General features: G+C 43.9%; 1 protein-coding gene across 1 annotated transcript in view; it reads left to right on the forward strand.

Annotated features, from left to right (window-relative positions):
* The window catches only part of LOC126210185 (uncharacterized), an 87267-nt gene that overhangs the window by 44440 nt on the left and 22531 nt on the right, over window positions 1–20296 (forward strand). The window contains exon 5 of the mRNA XM_049939349.1: window positions 6099–6274. Coding sequence (XP_049795306.1) covers window positions 6099–6274 — 176 coding nt within the window. The remainder of the gene's footprint in view (window positions 1–6098; window positions 6275–20296) is intronic.

The following is a 20296-nucleotide window of genomic DNA, read 5'->3' on the forward strand; positions in this document are numbered from 1 at the left end:
ACGTATTCCAATCTCTTTCTTCCTCTACGGTTTTTGCCCTCTACAGCTCCCTCTAGTACCGTGGAAGTCATTCCCTCATGTCTTATCAGATGTCCTATCATCCTGTCCCTTCTCCTTATCAGTGTTTTCCACATATTCCTTTCCTCTCCGATTCTGCGTAGAACCTCCTCATTCCTTACCTTATCAGTCCACCTAATTTTCAACATTCGTCTATAGCACCACATCGCAAATGCTTCGATTCTCTTCTGTTCCGGTTTCCCCACAGTCCATGTTTCATTACCATACAATGCTGTACTCCAGATGTACATCCTCAGAAATTTCTTCCTCAAATTAAGGCCGGTATTTGATATTAGTAGACTTCTCTTGGCCAGAAATGCCTTTTTTGCCATAGCGAGTCTGCTTTTGATGTCCTCCTTGCTCCGTCCGTCATTGGTTATTTTACTGCCTAGGTAGCAGAATTCCTTAACTTCATTGATTTCGTGACCATCAATCCTGATGTTAAGTTTCTCGCTGTTCTCATTTCTACTACTTCTCATTACCTTCGTCTTTCTCCGATTTACTCTCAAACCATACTGTGTACTCATTAGACTGTTCATCCGTTCAGCAGATCATTTAATTCTTCTTCACTTTCACTCAGGATAGCAATGTCATCAGCGAATCGTATCATTGATATCCTTTCACCTTGTATTTTAATTCCACTCCTGAACCTTTCCTTTATTTCCATCATTGCTTCCTCGATGTACAGATTGAAGAGTAGGGGCGAAAGGCTACAGCCTTGTCTTACACCCTTCTTAATACGAGCACTTCGTTCTTGATCGTCCACTCTTATTATTCCCTCTTGGTTGTTGTACATATTGTATATGACCCGTCTCTCCCTATAGCTTACCCCTACTTTTTTCAGAATCTCGAACAGCTTGCACCATTTTATATTGTCGAACGCTTTTTCCAGGTCGACAAATCCTATGAAAGTGTCTTGATTTTTCTTTAGCCTTGCTTCCATTATTAGCCGTAACGTCAGAATTGCCTCTCTCGTCCCTTTACTTTTCCTAAAGCCAAACTGATCGTCACCTAGCGCATTCTCAATTTTCTTTTCCATTCTTCTGTATATTATTCTTGTAAGCAGCTTCGATGCATGAGCTATAAGCTGATTGTGCGGTAATTCTCGCACTTGTCAGCTCTTGCCGCCTTCGGAATTCTGTGGATGATGCTTTTCCGAAAGTCAGATGGTATGTCGCCAGACTCATATATTCTATACCCCAACGTGAATAGTCGTTTTGTTCCAAGAATGAGATTTTCACTCTGCAGCGGAGTGTGCGCTGATATGAAACTTCCTGGCAGATTAAAACTGTGTGCCCGACCGACACTCGAACTCGGGACCTTTGCCTTTCGCGGCACTTGCCCGCGAAAGGCAAAGGTCCCGATTTCGAGTCTCGGTGGGGCACACAGTTTTAATCTGCCAGGAAGTTTCAGTCGTTTTGTTGCCACTTCCCCCAATGATTTTAGAAATTCTGATGGAATGTTATCTATCCCTTCTGCCATATTTGACCGTAAGTCCTCCAAAGCTCTTTTAAATTCCGATTCTAATACTGGATCCCCTATCTCTTCTAAATCGACTCCTGTTTCTTCTTCTATCACATCAGACAAATCTTCACCCTCATAGAGGCTTTCAATGTATTCTTTCCACCTATCTGCTCTCTCCTCTGCATTTAACAGTGGAATTCCCGTTGCACTCTTAATGTTACCACCGTTGCTTTTAATGTCACCAAAGGTTGTTTTGACTTTCCTGTATGCTGAGTCTGTCCTTCCGACAATCATATCTTTTTCGATGTCTTCACATTTTTCCTGCAGCCATTTCGTCTTAGCTTCCCTGTACTTCCTATTTACTTCATTCCTCAGCGACTTGTATTTCTGTATTCCTGATTTTTCCGGAACATGTTTGTACTTCCTCCTTTCATTAATCAACTAAAGTATTTCTTCTGTTACCCATGGTTTCTTCGCAGCTACCTTCTTTGTACCTATGTTTTCCTTCCCAAATTCAGTGATGGCCCTTTTTAGAGATGTCCATTCCTCTTCAACTGTACTGCCTACTGCACTATTCCTTATTGCTGTATCTATAGCGTTAGAGAACTTCAAACGTATCTCGTCATTCCTTAGTACTTCCGTATCCAACTTCTTTGCGTATTGATTCTTCCTGACTAATGTCTTGAACTTCAGCCGACTCTTCATCACTACTATATTGTGATCTGAGTCTATATCTGCTCCTGGGTACGCCTTACAGTCCAGTATCTGATTTCGAAATCTCTGTCTGACCATGATGTAATCTAATTGAAATCTTCCCTTATCTCCCGGCCTTTTCCAAGTATACCTCCTCCTCTTGTGATTCTTGAACAGGGTATTCGCTATTACTAGCTGAAACTTGTTACAGAACTCAATTAGTCTTTCTCCTCTTTCATTCCTTGTCCCAAGCCCATATTCTCCTGTAACCTTTTCTTCTACTCCTTCCCCTACAACTGCATTCCAGTCGCCCATGACTATTAGATTTTCGTCCCCCTTTACATACTGCATTACCCTTTCAATATTCTCATACACTTTCTCTATCTGTTCATCTTCAGCTTGCGACGTCGGCATGTATACCTGAACTATCGTTGTCGGTGTTGGTCTGCTGTCGATTCTGATTACAACAACCCGGTCACTGAACTGTTCACAGTAACACACCCTCTGCCCTACCTTCCTATTCATAACGAATCCTACAGCTGTTATACCATTTTCTGCTGCTGTTGATATTACCCGATACTCATCTGTGATAGTGCCACGCAAAACAACAAGGGGTGCAAGCCCCCTCCATGAAAATCATGACCACACCATAACGTCACCGCCTCCGAATTTTACTGCTGACACTACACACGCCATGCCCGCACTCTCCCATCGGACCGCCACATTATGTACCGTGACTCGTCACTCCACAAAACGTGTTTCTACTGTTCACTCGTCCAATGTTTACGCTCCTTACACCAAGCGAGGCGTCGTTATATGTGGCTTATGAGCAGCCGCTCGACCATGAAATCCAAGTTTTCTCACCTAACTGTCCTTGAACTTTCAGCGCTTCCTGATGCAGTTTGGAATTCCTATGTGATGGTCTGGATAGATGTCTGCCTATCACACATTACGACTCTCTTCAACTGTAGGCGGTCTCTGTCAGTCAACGGACGAGCTCGGCCTGTACGCTTTTGTGCTGTACGTGTCCCTTCACGTTTCCACTTCACTATCACATCTGAAACAGTCGACCCAGGGATGTTTAGGAGTGTGGAAATCTTGCTTACAGGCGTATGACATAAGTGACACTCAATCGCTTGACCGCGTTCGAAGTCCGAGAGCTCCACGGAGCGACCCCTTCTGCTCTCTCATGATGTCTAATGACTACTGAGGTCGCTGATATATACCTGGCAGTAGGTGGCAGCACAATGTACCTATTATGAAAAACATATATTTTTGGGGTTTCCAGATACTTTTCATCACATAGTGTATACCTGGCTCACACTGTTGTTATCTTTACTTTTGAGACTGCAATGCTACCTCACTGCAAGACTTCTAACCTATCAGTACGTCTTCGGTGATTGTGGGGTTATTAGACTGAGAGCACAAGATTGCAAGGCATAAGGATAGAAAATACAGTTGTTTGTGTCTTTATTTCTTGTACTTTCGCAGAATTTGCCTAACAGATTTACGAAACTTAGCATTAGTCCCTATTGTACAAGCATAAACCTCTTGGCTACTTAATCATTGGAGATAGATCGACGTACTACTGTGCCGTATTTTATCTTACCATTTACGTATTTGCTTATTTGGAATCTGTTACTACCTGGGGCTGGAGGAGCGGGGTCAGAGATTATATTCCCAGCATAATTATAATGTTTGATTATGTACGTGGCGCGTAAATTTTTGTGTGATGGTGTAGTTGTTGTAAAGAGTGTTCTTATCCATCATTACTTTTGTGAAACAAATACTAACAAAGACATAGAGGGGATGGCCAGTGCTTACCTCAGCTCAGTAAAGCCGATAGATACACAAAACAGAACAGAAAATTTACATATCCTAGCTTTCGGAACTTTGTTCCTTCGTCAGGGAGGAGAGAGGAGAAAAAAGGGGAAGAAGGGAAAGTGGATTCAGTTACTCACAACCCAGGTTATGAAGCAACAGGGAAAGGTAAACAGGGAGGGTAGAAAAGATGGAGGCATGGGTGGCAGAGGGAAGCCAAAGATATTCTACTATAAGTACTGTGCCAGCTTCAAACCAAAGAGGATGCATACAGATGTAAAGAGGTATATAGTATAAAGATAAACACACGCATCTTTTCATCCTAAACAGTTGTGTTTATCTTTATCTTTATACTATATACTTTTGTATGCATCCTCTTTGGTTTGAAGCTGGCACAGTACTTACAGTAGAATATCTTTGGCTTCCCTCTGGCACCCATGCCTCCATCTTTTCTACCCTCCCTGTTTACCTTTCCCCCGTTGCTTCATAACCTGGGTTGTGAGTAACTGAATCCACTTTCCCTTCTTCCCCTTCTTCCCCTTTTTTCCTCTCACTCCTCTCTGACGAAGGAACAAAGTTCCAAAAGCTAGGATACGTAAATTTTCTGTTCTGTTTTGTGTACCTATCGGCTGTACTGGCCAGCCCCTCTATCTCTTTGTTAGTATTTGTTTGACATCTTTATATGAGATTTTCCATTAACCATCATTACTTTTCTAATGTAATACTAATTCATTTGCTACGGAAAATGTGGGAGCACTCCCTTCCTGTTTCAGTTAAACTGCCAAGAAATAGTCTAAATTCACGAAATGCATCTGGTTTACTGGTAGGAAACGTTCTATTGATATCAAATAATTCAGCTTTTTATTGCCATGAAAAATTCTCCTTTGAAGAAAGTATACCATTGCTGTTGTTGTGGTCTTCAGTCCTCAGACTGGTTTAATGCAGCTCTCCATGCTACTCTGCCCTGTGTCCTACTAACCGATCCCTTCTTCTAGTCAAGTTGTGCCACAAACTCCTCTTCTCTCCAACTATATTCAGTACCTCCCAATTAATTACGTGGTTTACCCACCTAATCTTCAGTATTCTTCTGTAGCACCACCTTTCGAAAGCTTCTATTTTCTTCTTGTCTAAACTATTTATCTTCCATTTTTCACTTCCATACATGGCTACACTCCATACAAATACTTTCAGAAAATAGTAGACTATTATATGGTTTTAAAATTGATGGCAGAATACTTGAGAAATGACCATTGCTTAGTAAACGGTAACTACTGTTCAGAATAATTTAATATCTTTATTTACTTTTTCCTGGATATAAATTGTTTTAAAAAGAATTCTGAATGTCTTGGTTACCTGTATCACTCTCACAAAGGTCTGCTCTGAGAATAAAATTCAAAGACGTGATTCACACAAATGTACCTCCTCCCACTGTAGTTCCTTTACCATAGTGTCATAATGTCACTATAACTAAAGAATGAAACACACAGCTATAGGTGTTTGTTCGTATCCTGGGTATGATTACTTGTCTACAAACACCAATACAGAATAACAGCGACAGGCTTACGTTGCCCAGTCTGAAACTCGTAAGATCAATAAACTGTGCTACATTCCGTCAAATGTTTAAGATTCGAGACACGTTTAGGAGGACTCTCTTTTAGAAGGTCGTTCGAAAGCTCAAATTAATATTTCCGGTCTCCCAACAACGGCAGCTGCCTTTGCGTGAACAACTTCAACTCCGCTGTAAATCGTAGAGCATTATATTCAGGCTTCTTACCTCGACAGCATGCATTCATACATTCAAACGTTTGTATTGTAACTACCTAGAAATAACTGCCGCTCTCTTGTCTGTTCTTATAGGCTGAGAATTGTGTGTGTTCAGTAAGAAATCGCTGGAGACTTTCTTTGCATTAGTATCGCAATGCCTGCGTAAAACTGTATGTGTAGTCATGCGCCCGCATTAATTTAAATGTTTTGTGATTGCGGTACCTGTAATTATAAGTTAAGATTTGCTGCTGCTTGTGAATATTATGCAAGTAAATCGAATTATTTTCTGTGTGTCTCAGGATAAACAGACTAATGACCAGCAGCTCCAAGGGTGGATTAATAACATGGAACATCTGAGAGACATGCTGGACACGAAATTATGGGGTTGGGTACAGGATATGGAACGTATCAGCGAGCAGATAGCGAACTACAAGGTGGAAGAGGACGTGGACAAGCCTGGGACGTACATAATAAGGTATAAACCAGTTTGTATTGAAACCTTTGTCCAATTATTTATGATTCGCGAACGTTTATTTAGTATTAGGCGAACTACTGAAATTATTTCATGCAGGATGGTGTAAACAAATGTGGAGGATTGACAACAGCAGAGGAGACGGTTACAACAATTAGCCGCTTTGAGATTACGATTAGTTTTCAGTTTCTGTGTTTGTCTTTTGTCTCAAAATGGGCTACATATTACGCAGCGGCTGAGTAGAGCCACCCATTACGAGCGACTGTTACTACTCGGACTAGCGAAAATACTACTAAAGTTTTTATTATTTATCGAAATACTGATAACCTGTGAAAGCTTGTGTTACCTGACAAGAAAGTTGAATATGTTGTCACCATAACACAACTGCACGGAACTATGCAGACGCAACGAAAATAAATAAATAAATTAGTAAATAAAATAAAGATAAAATAGTCACCTACAGGAGAAATCAAACTGATACCGTGTAATATCGCTTATCACAAGTTGCGACTTGGTCGCGGACTAAAACAGTGATCCAGGAAATGTAGAAGGAATTTCTTTTATTTCCTCCACTGATCACAAAACTTTTGGCCCTTAGGCTACCGGGTTCTGTCAGGAAAGACAATCTTCAGATCTGTTTTATTACGTGTCGTTGGTTTTATTACATTAGAAAATGTTATAAACCAGATATGAAGATGGTCATTGCTGACCAAGACCGGTAGTCAAAGGACCGAAATTTTTTTGGTCATTGGCTGAAATAAGAGAAATTCACCATCTATCGCATATAGTCTTTATAACGGCATCATTTCGGTGAGGAAGAGCGTCCACAAGTCATGTGGGTATCAGTAAACGAATAAAAATGTCATGTAGAAAAAAAAATAAAATAAAAAATAAATAAATTAAAAAAATAAATAAAAAAAATGTTCAAATGTGTGTGAAATCTTATGGGACTTAACCGCTAAGGTCATCAGTCCCTAAGCTTACACACTACTTAACCTAAATTATCCTAAGGACAAACACACACACCCATGCCCGAGGGAGGACTCGAACCTCCTCCGGGACCAGCCTCACAGTCCATGACTGCAGCGCCTCAGACCGCTCGGCTAATCCCGCTCGGCAGCTGCGTAGGGATGAGGATTAAACAACATTGGTTGTGGCCATAATTTTTTTGGATCTTTAAATCCGTTCTTAGCATAGAGCTAAATACTATAAGTTGCAAGCATAGGGCAACAGATATGATTGGCCACTGGAGGACGTATGGGGCCATGGAGCAATGAAGTTTGGAATCTCGAGGATGGTGAGTCTATCTTGTGGGTAACAAGCGAAAAGTTTTGCTTTACTTGCATTTTCAGGGAGGAGCAGGTTGTTAAGAAGGAGTGGGTGATGAGGGAAGAATTGTTGTTAATAAGTCAATGCGAAGCCTTCCAGTCCTCAGTTGAGTTTGTGGGTCGTGTTGTATCGATTTTGGAGCATGTCTGTCGCCAGTGCTGCGATGTTTCGGCATTGAGGATATCGCGGTCTGCTGCTATTGGTTTAGGGGTTAGCGTTCTTCCTTCTAGATCCTGGACACTTGGGCCTGATTCCCATCCAGATCATGGATTTTCTCCTCCGGAGGACTCGGTGATTGTGTTGTCCTCACCATTTCATCTCATCATAATCGTCGTGCAAGTCACGGAAGTGGCGGCAAAAATGGTTCAAATGGCTCTGAGCACTATGGGACTTAACATCTGTGGTCATCAGTCCCCTAGAACTTAGAACTACTTAAACCTAACTAACCTAAGGACATCACACACATCCATGCCCGAGGCAGGATTCGAACTTGCGACCGTTGCGGGCACGCGGTTCCAGACTGAAGCGCCTAGAACCGCACGGCCACACCGGCCGGCGAATCGGCGTCACACAGAAAGACTTACACTAGGTGGTCAAACTAGTCCAGATGAGGTCTGTTGGCCAATAATGCCATACGAAAATTTCATTTTCAATTCAACGATATCGTGGATGTGTAATTGCCAGTGATGGGTTTGTGTGTCCAGTGATGGGTGTGAAGAAAATGGCAGTAGTGGCTGCAGAATTCATAGTATGTTGCAAGAGCTTGTGGCGTGCGGAGATTCTGTGGGATACACGGAATGAGTGTGTGCGTGTGTGTGTGTGTGTGTGTGTGTGTGTGTGTGTGTGAGAGAGAGAGAGAGAGAGAGAGAGAGCTTGCAGCTGCAGTAAAGTTTTGTTGCAGGAAAGAAGTAGTGTTGGAGGTATCTTCATGGTCTGGAGGGTGGCAGGGTGGCTTCTGATGTGAATATGGATAAATTCCCTGTAAGCATTTCAGGTTTTGTGGTGGAGTTCTTGGATTGTTTTATGTGGGTTACTGTGGGCAGGTTTGAAGGTGGGGTGATTACGGTTGACCATTGGAATGATCGCTTCCATTTGGATAAAGGACTTCTGCATTTATACACTCCTGGAAATGGAAAAAAGAACACATTGACACCGGTGTGTCAGACCCACCATACTTGCTCCGGACACTGCGAGAGGGCTGTACAAGCAATGATCACACGCACGGCACAGCGGACACACCAGGAACCGCGGTGTTGGTCGTCGAATGGCGCTAGCTGCGCAGCATTTGTGCACCGCCGCCGTCAGTGTCAGCCAGTTTGCCGTGGCATACGGAGCTCCATCGCAGTCTTTAACACTGGTAGCATGCCGCGACAGCGTGGACGTGAACCGTATGTGCAGTTGACGGACTTTGAGCGAGGGCGTATAGTGGGCATGCGGGAGGCCGGGTGGACGTACCGCCGAATTGCTCAACACGTGGGGCGTGAGGTCTCCACAGTACATCGATGTTGTCGCCAGTGGTCGGCGGAAGGTGCACGTGCACGTCGACCTGGGACCGGACCGCAGCGACGCACGGATGCACGCCAAGACCGTACGATCCTACGCAGTGCCGTAGGGGACCGCACCGCCACTTCCCAGCAAATTAGGGACACTGTTGCTCCTGGGGTATCGGCGAGGACCATTCGCAACCGTCTCCATGAAGTTGGGCTACGGTCCCGCACACCGTTAGGCCGTCTTCCGCTCACGCCCCAACATCGTGCAGCCCGCCTCCAGCGGTGTCACGACAGGCGTGAATGGAGGGACGAATGGAGACGTGTCGTCTTCAGCGATGAGAGTCGCTTCTGCCTTGGTGCCAATGATGGTCGTATGCGTGTTTGGCGCCGTGCAGGTGAGCGCCACAATCAGGACTGCATACGACCGAGGCACACAGGGCCAACACCCGGCATCATGGTGTGGGGAGCGATCTCCTACACTGGCCGTACACCACTGGTGATCGTCGAGGGGACACTTAATAGTGCACGGTACATCCAAACCGTCATCGAACCCATCGTTCTACCATTCCTAGACCGGCAAGGGAACTTGCTGTTCCAACAGGACAATGCACGTCTGCATGTATCCCGTGCCACCCAACGTGCTCTAGAAGGTGTAAGTCAACTACCCTGGCCAGCAAGATCTCCGGATCTGTCCCCCATTGAGCATGTTTGGGACTGGATGAAGCGTCGTCTCACGCGGTCTGCACGTCCAGCACGAACGCTGGTCCAACTGAGGCGCCAGGTGGAAATGGCATGGCAAGCCGTTCCACAGGACTACATCCAGCATCTCTACGATCGTCTCCATGGGAGAATAGCAGCCTGCATTGCTGCGAAAGGTGGATATACACTGTACTAGTGCCGACATTGTGCATGCTCTGTTGCCTGTGTCTATGTGCCTGTGTTCTGTCAGTGTGATCATGTGATGTATCTGACCCCAGGAATGTGTCAATAAAGTTTCCCCTTCCTGGGACAATGAATTCACGGTGTTCTTATTTCAATTTCCAGGAGTGTATATATATATATATATATATATATATATATATATATATATATATATATATATATATATCTGAAGATTGACACCGATGATCTCGATAGTAAGTGTGACATTGCACTACCTGTGTTATTCCGAACTACGATACGCATGGTTGACGACATACGAAAGTTTGGATCTGGCCGTGAGTCCCGCTCAGGTAGCCAAACCATAAGGCGACCACTCGCCACAAGCGGGAAATTGGGGGTCGAGTCCCAGTCTGGCACAAATTTTCCATGTCGTCATTCCATTATACAGCTGATGGTAGTCCATATTCGCAACTGAGAATACATTTCATGCATTAGATGGTAAGTGTTGATGAGTGGTGTAGATCATATTCTCATCTGGGGAGATGATGGGACATTGTCTTTAGGGTGGCTCTGGAACCAAAGGCTGAAGACCTGCTGAGTGGGTGGGTGTACAAATGGGGTCGATGGATATTTATGTACTTTGGAAATATTTTTGGATTTACTGTAATAGGTTTCTGAACTGTAAGGACATCATGAAGACTAAAAGCTGAGGGAGGTGAACTGCAAAGTATATGTGGGTATATTGGAAAATGATAGTTGAGAGGTTTCATGTCTATGAATCCAGTAAATTATTTTATTTTACAGGGTTATTACAAATGATTGAAGCGATTTCACAGCTCTACAATAACTTTATTATTTGAGATATTTTCACAATGCTTTGCACACACATACAAAAACTCAAAAAGCTTTTTTAGGCATTGACAAATGTTCGATATGTGCCCCTTTAGTGATTCGGCAGACATCAAGCCGATAATCAAGTTCCTCCCACACTCGGCGCAGCGTCCCCATCAATGAGTTCGAAAGCATCGTTGATGCGAGCTCGCAGTTCTGGCACATTTCTTGGTAGAGGAGGTTTAAACACTGAATCTTTCACATAACCCCACAGAAAGAAATGGCATGGGGTTAAGTCGGGAGAGCGTGGAGGCCATGACATGAATTGCTGATCATGATCTCCACCACGACCGATCCATCGGTTTTCCAATCTCCTGTTTAAGAAATGCCGAACAATATGATGGAAGTGCGGTGGAACAGCATCCTGTTCAAAGATGAAGTCGGCGCTGTCGGTCTCCAGTTGTGGCATGAGCCAATTTTCCAGCATGTCCAGATACACGTGTCCTGTAACGTTTTTTTCGCAGAAGAAAAAGGGGCCATAAACTTTGAACCGTGAGATTGCACAAAATACGTTAACTTTTGGTGAATTGCGAATTTGCTGCACGAATGCGTGAGGATTCACTACCGCCCAGATTCGCACATTGTGTCTGTTCAGTTCACCATTAAGAAAAAATGTTGCTTCATCACTGAAAACAAGTTTCGAACTGAACGCATCCTCTTCCATGAGCTGTTGCAACCGCGCCGAAAGTTCAAAGCGTTTGACTTTGTCATCGGGTGTCAGGGCTTGTAGCAATTGTAAACGGTAAGGCTTCTGCTTTAGCCTTTTCCGTAAGATTTTCCAAACCGTCGGCTGTGGTACGTTTAGCTCCCTGCTTGCTTTATTCGTCGACTTCCACGGGCTACGCGTGAAACTTGCCCGCACGCGTTCAACCGTTTCTTCGCTCACTGCAGGCCGACCCGTTGATTTTCCCTTACATAGGCATCCAGAAGCTTTAAACTGCGCATACCATCGCCGAATGGAGTTAGGAGTTGGTGGATCTTTGTTGAACTTCGTCCTGAAGTGTCGTTGCACTGTTATGACTGACTGATGTGAGTGCATTTCAAGCACGACATACGCTTTCTCGGCTCCTGTCGCCATTTTGTCTCACTGCGCTCTCGAGCGCTCTGGCGGCAGAAACCTGAAGTGCGGCTTCATCCGAACAAAACTTTATGAGTTTTTCTACGTATCTGTAGTGTGTCGTGACCATATGTCAATGAATGGAGCTACAGTGAATTTATGAAATCGCTTCAATCATTTGTAATAGCCCTGTATTTAACTGTAGGCTCATGGGTTATCTGCGCTATTTCGTCTGTGTGGACGTGTGACTGCAGCGATCAGGTTTGTGGGATTGTAGGTGGCACTACTTGGATGTAAGCAGGGACATTAACAGGAGGTCGTGATGGTCGGTGCAGTGGTGCCGAATACGGTTGCAACTTCAGCCGCAGGCAATGGAGCTGAAGATGGGCGAGTCGTGGTGCTGGGACTGCAGATGGTTTTGGTGATGGAGTGGCTATGCCGGTGGTGGTGGAGCCTGTGACAGTGACAGTGCAGGCGACCGTGCTGATGCAGGAGCATTTGGAGGAGGCGCTGGTGTAGAAGCCTCAAAACTGGAGCTTGTCAGTGGTAAAACACTCGATAGAACGGGTAAGGGTAAGAGGTTATTGGTGAAGAACCATTATGTGACTGCAGAGAAAGGAGCTGAGGTGGTGGCGTAAGTTACATGGTTACTGCCGGTTGGACCTCGGTGCGAAGTCGCAGACTGTAGGACTATCAGGAGCAGTGGAATTCTAGTGGCAACGGTGGAGCTTTGGTAACGTCCTTCTAGTTCATGGACGACAGCATTACGCGCAACGTGTACGAGGTGCGGCTAGAAAAAAACCGGACTGATGCTGGAAAAAACATTTATTTACAATTATTTACAATTTCATGTTATCTCCTTCAATGTACTCTCCTCCTCGGTCTCTACACCGCTCCATACGAATTTTCCACTGTTCATACCAATGCTGCAGATCATTTTCGGTAAGTCCATACATTACTTCCGTCGCTTTTTCTTTTACTGCTTCAACAGTCTCAAATCTAGTTCCTTTCAAAGCTGACTTGACTTTAGGGAAAAGAAAAAAGTTACAGGGGGCCAAATCAGGTGAGTAGGGTGATTGATCTAAGATGGGAATGTTGTGTTTTGCCAAAAACGTCTTCACTGACAACGCACTGTGAGCTGGGGCATTGTCTTGGTGAAGGATCCATGACTTTTTTCTCCACAAATCGTTCCGTTTTCTCCGTACTCGCTCACGTAGGGTAGCCAGGACGCTAATATAGTAATGCTGATTCACTGTTTGTCCCTCTGGTACCCAATCAATGTGCACAATCCCTTTGATGTAAAAAAAAAAACAATCATCATTGCCTTGAATTTCGATTTTGACATTCGTGCTTTTTTTTGTCGTGGAGAACCAGGAGTTTTCCAATGCATCGATTGGCGTTTAGTTTCGGGATCGTAAGTAAAAAACCACGATTCATCGCAAGTAATAACATTTTGTAAGAAGGTGGGATCACTTTCAATGTTTTCCAGGATGTCAGAACAAATCATTCTTCGGCGTTCCTTCTGTTCAATTGTGAGACACTTTGGAACCATTTTTGAACACACTTTGTTCATGTTGAAACTTTCATGAAGAATCTGCCTAACACTTTCCTTGTCAACTCCTGTTAACTCAGACACTGCTCTGATTGTTAAACGGCGATCTTGTCGAACAAGTTTACCGATTTTTTCAATGTTTGCATCAGTTTTTGCTGACAATGGTCTGCCAGTGCGAGTGTCATCACTGGTGTCTTCGCGGCCATCTTTAAATCGTTTAAACCACTCAAAAAATTGTGTTCGCGATAAACAATCATCGCCGTACACTTGTTGTAACATTACAAACGTTTCACTTGCAGATTTTCCTAGTTTGAAACAAAATTTGATGTTAACACGCTGTTCTTTCTGTACACTCAACATTTTCCGACGCACAGACAAAACGTCAACTACTTAAAACAGACGCCACGGGCAGACTGAGTGCAGGAGGCAGATGAAACTCGATCAGTAGGCGGAGCGAGAGTCACGTGACAGGCCACGCGACTTTCAGCCTTATTGCATTCGTTTTATTGTTTCACCAGTACTAGTCCGGTTTTTTTTCTAGCCACACCTCGTATAGCTGTAATGTCACCATTTACACTAGGTCATCCGAAAACTCCACCAGTCCACATAATTACTGCGGTTGCATTATATCTGTAGCAATGACTCCAGGCCAACAGAAACAGTGGATCGCACACTGGCCCCTGGGACAGCCTTGCTGCATCACCAACGACTGCCTGCCATGGTAGCAATCTTCCAGGCATTTGTACAGACACGCTGGGCACTCCAATTCCCTTTGGCGAGGAAACGAATACGGCCACCGGAGGCTGTCTAAGGCATCTATAACGACAATAATCAGTCAAAATCACATTATTTATTGCGTCCTCTGTCGACAGGTTGCTTCGTGCACCAATGCACGAGGAGGGAAACTGTGTATGGTAGTCAATATTCCATCGTACTACGACGGTAAATTGTTCATTAGTTTCGAGGCTTTTCCGTATGCCTTTATTTACTGGAAATTACGTGCTCACCTCCTTCATGCGCTGAAACGTATTCTTTGCTTACCTTACGGAAAGAATCCGTTGCATCACATCAGCAGCATCCATCTGCTGGTCTCCATCCCCACACAAACCGCCGTATAATGGTAACCTAGACCATGGTCAGTAGCCATCTACCACCATCTGCGTCATGTAAAACGAACAGAATTCATCATGGCAAAGGGGTCTAAATGTGCCTAGCTCGTAAGTGGAGTTGGAATAGTACTGTACTTCCTAGCACAACGGTCAGCACCGGAATCATTGCAATGAAATGATCTGTAAGCCTTATTACCATAACATCACATGTCCTGGAAAGGATTACTTTCTGGTGATATGGGAGACTCAGAAATCTATTCGTTATCACCCACCTTCGCCCTTTAACTGACAATGTGGTTCTCAAGTAACGTTGATATCCAAAGACCGCTCTACTTAGCTTGCGAGGCCTTTGCGTTTTAATTGGCCATATTTAAACTTTCCACCATTCATAGGGCTATGGGGAAAGCAGTCGCAGATTGATTAGAACGATACTCAGACTGCAGTTATTAGCATGTACTCTTCACCTTGTTACACCGCCATCAATTTTGAGGCCTCTAGCCTCATGATCAGATGTACTCCATACCAAACGTCGGATCGATGTGCTGTACACTAGTCTTACAAGGGAACCTCCCCATCGCACCCCCCTCAGATTTAGTTATAAATTGACACAGTCGATAGGCCTTGAAAAACTGAACACAGATCAATCGAGAAAACAGGAAGAAGTTGTGTGGAACTATGAAAAAATAAACAAAATATACAAACTGAGTAGTCCAAGTGTAACATATCCAACATCTAGGACTTTGTAACACAAAGAGCGCCGTGGTCCCGTGGTTAGAGTGAGCAACTGCGAAACGAGAGGTCATTGGTTCGAGTCATCCCTCGAGTAAAAATTTTACTTACTTTATTTTCGCTAAGTTACGATCTGTCCGTTCGTTCATTGACGTCTCTGTTCACTGTAATAAGTTTAGTGTCTGTGTTTTGCGACCGCACCACAAAACCGTGCGATTAGTAGACGAAAGGACGTGCCTCTCCAATAGGAACCGAAAACATTTGATCGCAAATTCATAGGTCAACCGATTCCTCCACAGGAAAACACGTCTGAAATATTCTATACGACACTGGTGACGGCATGTGCGTCACATTACAGGAATATGTTGTCGACCCACCTAACTTGCACACTTGGCGAATGGGTAAAAAGATTCTTCTACCTTGCCCGATTTAGGTTTTCTTGTGGATGTGATAATCACTGCCAAAAAAGTGATGAAAACATTGAGTTTGTCGCATAAACGGCAACAAATGAATGCAACAGTTTCACAGTCGCACAGTTTTCCCTGTGCTCTGTCAAAACAAACGTTTTTAACGTTTTCAAGTTTTTCCGTGTGTAGACCGTCAAATCCTGCATGTGTCCAAGCAAATCTGAACATGTCCTGGAATTTTGGAGAGCAAAGTTGATCATGTCTGAGTGCATGAACTTTGTTAATTGTTTGAAAATAAAAAATTAAAACTTTTCACTCGACGGAGGGTTGAACCAGGGACCTTCCGTTCCGTAGCTGCTGACGGTAACCACGGGACCACGGTGCTCCTCAATGAACAGGTACCTTAATGTGACATACCTTGCACACGGACTACTCAGTTTGTATATTTTGCTTATTTTTTTCATAGTTCCATACAACTTCTTCCTGTTTTCTCGATTGATCTGTGTTCAATTTTTCATGGCCAATCCCTGTGCCAACTTATAACTAAATCTGAGGGGGGTGCGATGGGGAGGTTCCCTTGTTAGGACTATAGCTTATGAACATGAATTGTTCTGTGATAACTTGCACTGTCAAACGTGAAACCTACAGCACAACCCACGAAGAGACCAGGGACTGATTGCAGAACTATGTACACGAACATTTGTATGCAATAGTGATGCGTTATTTTGTCATGTTTTATGCCAGGAAGCCTATAGTGCTGCAAATCGAGGTACAAATAGGCGAAGACTGGCAGTGCGAAACGCATCGATTTCTGACAAATGTGCATACAGACGACACGTGCAGTCGTGAGCAGAAACCAAACGAAAGTGCAACCACTGACAATGGTTTCAACGAGTAAAACCAAACGTGAATGTTAAAAGAAATACACGTTTCAGTGGTTGTAAAGGCGGACTTGAAGTACTTTTCCCCTTTCAGTAATTCTTTTTCACGTCTGGAATAAAAATTTTGTAATTTTGTTTCCAAAGACAAGCTTTTCATATAGTAGAAACCAAAATTGGACTATTCAAAACCAAGTTATGGATTGTCCACTAAAGGGTACACTGCGACTTAAAGGTATAATGTTTAACAGTTTTCAGATTTTCTTATTCTGTAGTTTTAAAATCTAGAATTACTGTGACATCTGCTCTTAGATAATATACTTGTAAAATATTTACGAACATTTATTAGAAAAAACTGTACAAAAGTGGAATGATGCTGGTGACATTGTATTTTCACGTAAAGTTTATTTCCTATGGAACTATAGATAGTACATGTACCCTCTTGCAATTTGTACAAAGATGGAGATCGCATTTGGTGCACTGTACGTGCTTTGCACCAGGATTTTTGCACCTAGATGCTGATTTCTGCTGATCAAAGCATGGTAAATGATTCACAGGGTCATATCTGACGTCCTCGAGCGGTTTCAGTTCATTTGTTCGTTCTTCAGGCACAGATACTTCTGTTGCTTTATTTGAGGATCTGTCTCTCTTCTTTATAGTCCGTTTTCGTGCCATAATTCACGATTCTGCGATATACTTCTTCAACAGCGCATGAATTGAGACAAAATAGGTTCTTTCAAAACGTGATCCTTAGAAAGTATATAAAAATAACGCTCACCATCATGATTGTCTTCATCTAAATCTTCCTTAAGATAACCCACTGTCTGGGAAAGTTCAATATTCCCGGCAGCCACTGAAGAAAAATTGTTATCATCTTCAGATATATCACTATTTTCCCGGATTAGTAAAATCTCTTCCACACTGAGCTCTCCCTTATAATTCCTGATCATTGTTGAAATAATTCCAAATAATTAATAATAAAAAAATGTTGTAGAAATGAGGTCAAACACTTGGAACCAGCACACAAGCAAAGTGTGTATTGTGGTTGGCAACAAGAGATGTGGATGACGAAGGATACTTTGTGCACTGTCGTTGACGGTTGACGATTGTTTGAAACTTTGCCATCACAACTATAATTTCAATGGCTTATGATTACAACTAGTTTTTAAGTTACAGAAACCAGAATTTCAGTGAACACTTAGAAAAAATTATGCAGTATCATAAAAGCTAAGTAGTTGCACAGCCACAATCATTGCATGCACCAGAAATTAAAACATCGTCAACAGATGGTACTTTAATGGAGCCTAGTAGAAGAAAACGTCCACTACAAAGTAAGCTATGCCCAGTGGATTACGAAGCTTTTAGAACGAGTACATAGACTGAAAATAAAATCATCCACTACATTGGACAAAAACACCGAAAGGGTTAAGTGATCAAACTTTGCTGTCGTCAGCTGCATTAGTTGCAATGGACTGGGTAAGTGGAACTATTTGACAGTACATTCGCACTTATTGGAAAGACGTCATCCTTCTTTGAGAGTTCTCTCTTCAGCACCCTTGGGAAACAGAATTACTGCAGCTGTCCCATCAGTTAATCCAAATAAGGTACTTCCCTGCAGTTTGCCGGCCGTTGTGGCCGAGCGGTTCTAGGCGCTACAGTCTGGAACAGCGCGACCGCTACGGTCGCAGGTTCGAATCCTGCCTCGGGCATGGATGTGTGTGATGTCCTTAGGGTAGTTAGGTTTAAGTAATTGGCTCTGAGCACTATGGGACTTAACATCTATGGTCATCAGTCCCCTAGAACTTAGAACTACGTAAACCTAACCAACCTAAGGACATCACACACAACACCCAGCCATCACGAGGCAGAGAAAATCCCTGACCCCGCCGGGAATCGAACCCGGGAACCCGGGCGTGGGAAGCAGTTTAAGTAATTCTTGGGGACTGATGACCTCCGATGTTAAGTCCCATAGTGCTCAGAGCCATTTGCACCGTTTGAACCCTGCAGTTTAAATCTGTTTACTTGACGAGAACTAGATCCTGGAAGTTTCAAATCAGTGCAGACTCTGCTACAATCAGGAAACAATCCTATAGCCCATGTCTGTGTAGCATTCTTTTTTGCAGGAGTGCTAGTCCTGCAAGGTATGTAGGAGAACTGTTAAATCTGGAAAGTAGGCAAAGAGGTCACGATATACTGTTACGGGACTGAATAGTAAGGGGTAAAAATTAGAAAACTGTATTAAACCTCATTCACATTGCCACGACCAAACTCAATTCATGCCTGGGAACGGAGGAGGAACTAGGAAGCGAGCCAGTATGTTGCAAGTGGGTCTATGTCTTCCACAAGGGCATGAAGCAAGGAACTGTAACAGCAGTTAACATCCAGTTTTAAGCGAATATAGCAGAATAGGGGCGACACATGGAGTGATTACGGAGTGGGCCTCATGTCGTAGCGTCATGTCAGCTCCCTTTAAATACCCCAGCTGTGGCCATGAATTGATCATGGGGTCAATGGCATTCACAGTAATAGCACTTGATTACATTATTACGATACTGTAGTGAATCTACGTACTAGATGCTCCATCACAGTCTATGAACTAGCCGAAGATGTGCTTGAGATTAACGGCTTCATATGATGAACTTCTTGCTGCTCGCCATGTACCATCTATTGTTGGAGAAACTACATCTACATCTACATGGATACTCTGCATATCACAACTTAAGTGCCCGACTGTCTTCCGACAACTCCACATCGCAGGTTGCTGCCAGCACTGAACTTTTAGAAGCGAGAAACAAGGCCTCTAGGGTTCCACATTCCCATTCAACACTCAGGCGCCATGTGCTGAATCTACAAGCCAATAAGGAGGAGATCGACCACACGACTACCGACACAAGTGCATAGCGGATGGGCTACGGAGGGTCACTGTACAGTTCAGGGTGGGACTAGGTACACACCTACAGCCAGCCCAAGACCGCTTCATGGTGGTCAACGGCGGCGCCTGCTAGCCGGCAACCCGCCACGGCGACAGGGCGGCTAAACCTCACCTGGGCGTGCAACCCTGGAGCTGACTTGGCACGCATCAACCAAAATCCAACACACAGCTGAATGAGCGAGAGCCGACGCTGGTGTGGAAGAACAACGACGTATAAACATTGAGAACTCTAATAATATTTTAATAGCGCCGTTGACGCTTCACAGGTCCCCAACACCTGAGTTCAGAGAGAGGTGTCTCCACTTTCCCGTATGCAGTATCAAGAACATTAGGCTTGCAGCTGGTTGTAACAACCTGAGGTCATATGCGAATAGCAGGCGGACAATTGGAGAATGTGGTGCCAAACAACGTGGCACTACACAAAACTGGCGCTAATAGCATAGGCACATAGCGAACACACACGACACAGATCAGTAAGTCCACGGTAGTGGTGATAAGTTGAGAAAACTGTCCCGAAACACATGTGCTACAAAACGCCACTGTTTCCTTGCTCATGTACCCCGACATCAATATGGAATATGATCACCATGCACACGTACACAGGCCGCACAACGAGTTGGCATACTCTGGATCAGGTGGTCGAGCAGCTGCTGGGGTATAGCCTCCCATTCTTGCACCAGTGCCTGTTGGAGCTCCTGAAGTGTCGTAGGGGTTTGAAGACGTGCAGCGATACGTCTACCTAGAGCATCCCAGACGTGCTCGATGGGGT

Source organism: Schistocerca nitens, chromosome 10, assembly GCF_023898315.1.
Source record: "Schistocerca nitens isolate TAMUIC-IGC-003100 chromosome 10, iqSchNite1.1, whole genome shotgun sequence".
Lineage (NCBI taxonomy): Eukaryota > Metazoa > Arthropoda > Insecta > Orthoptera > Acrididae > Schistocerca > Schistocerca nitens.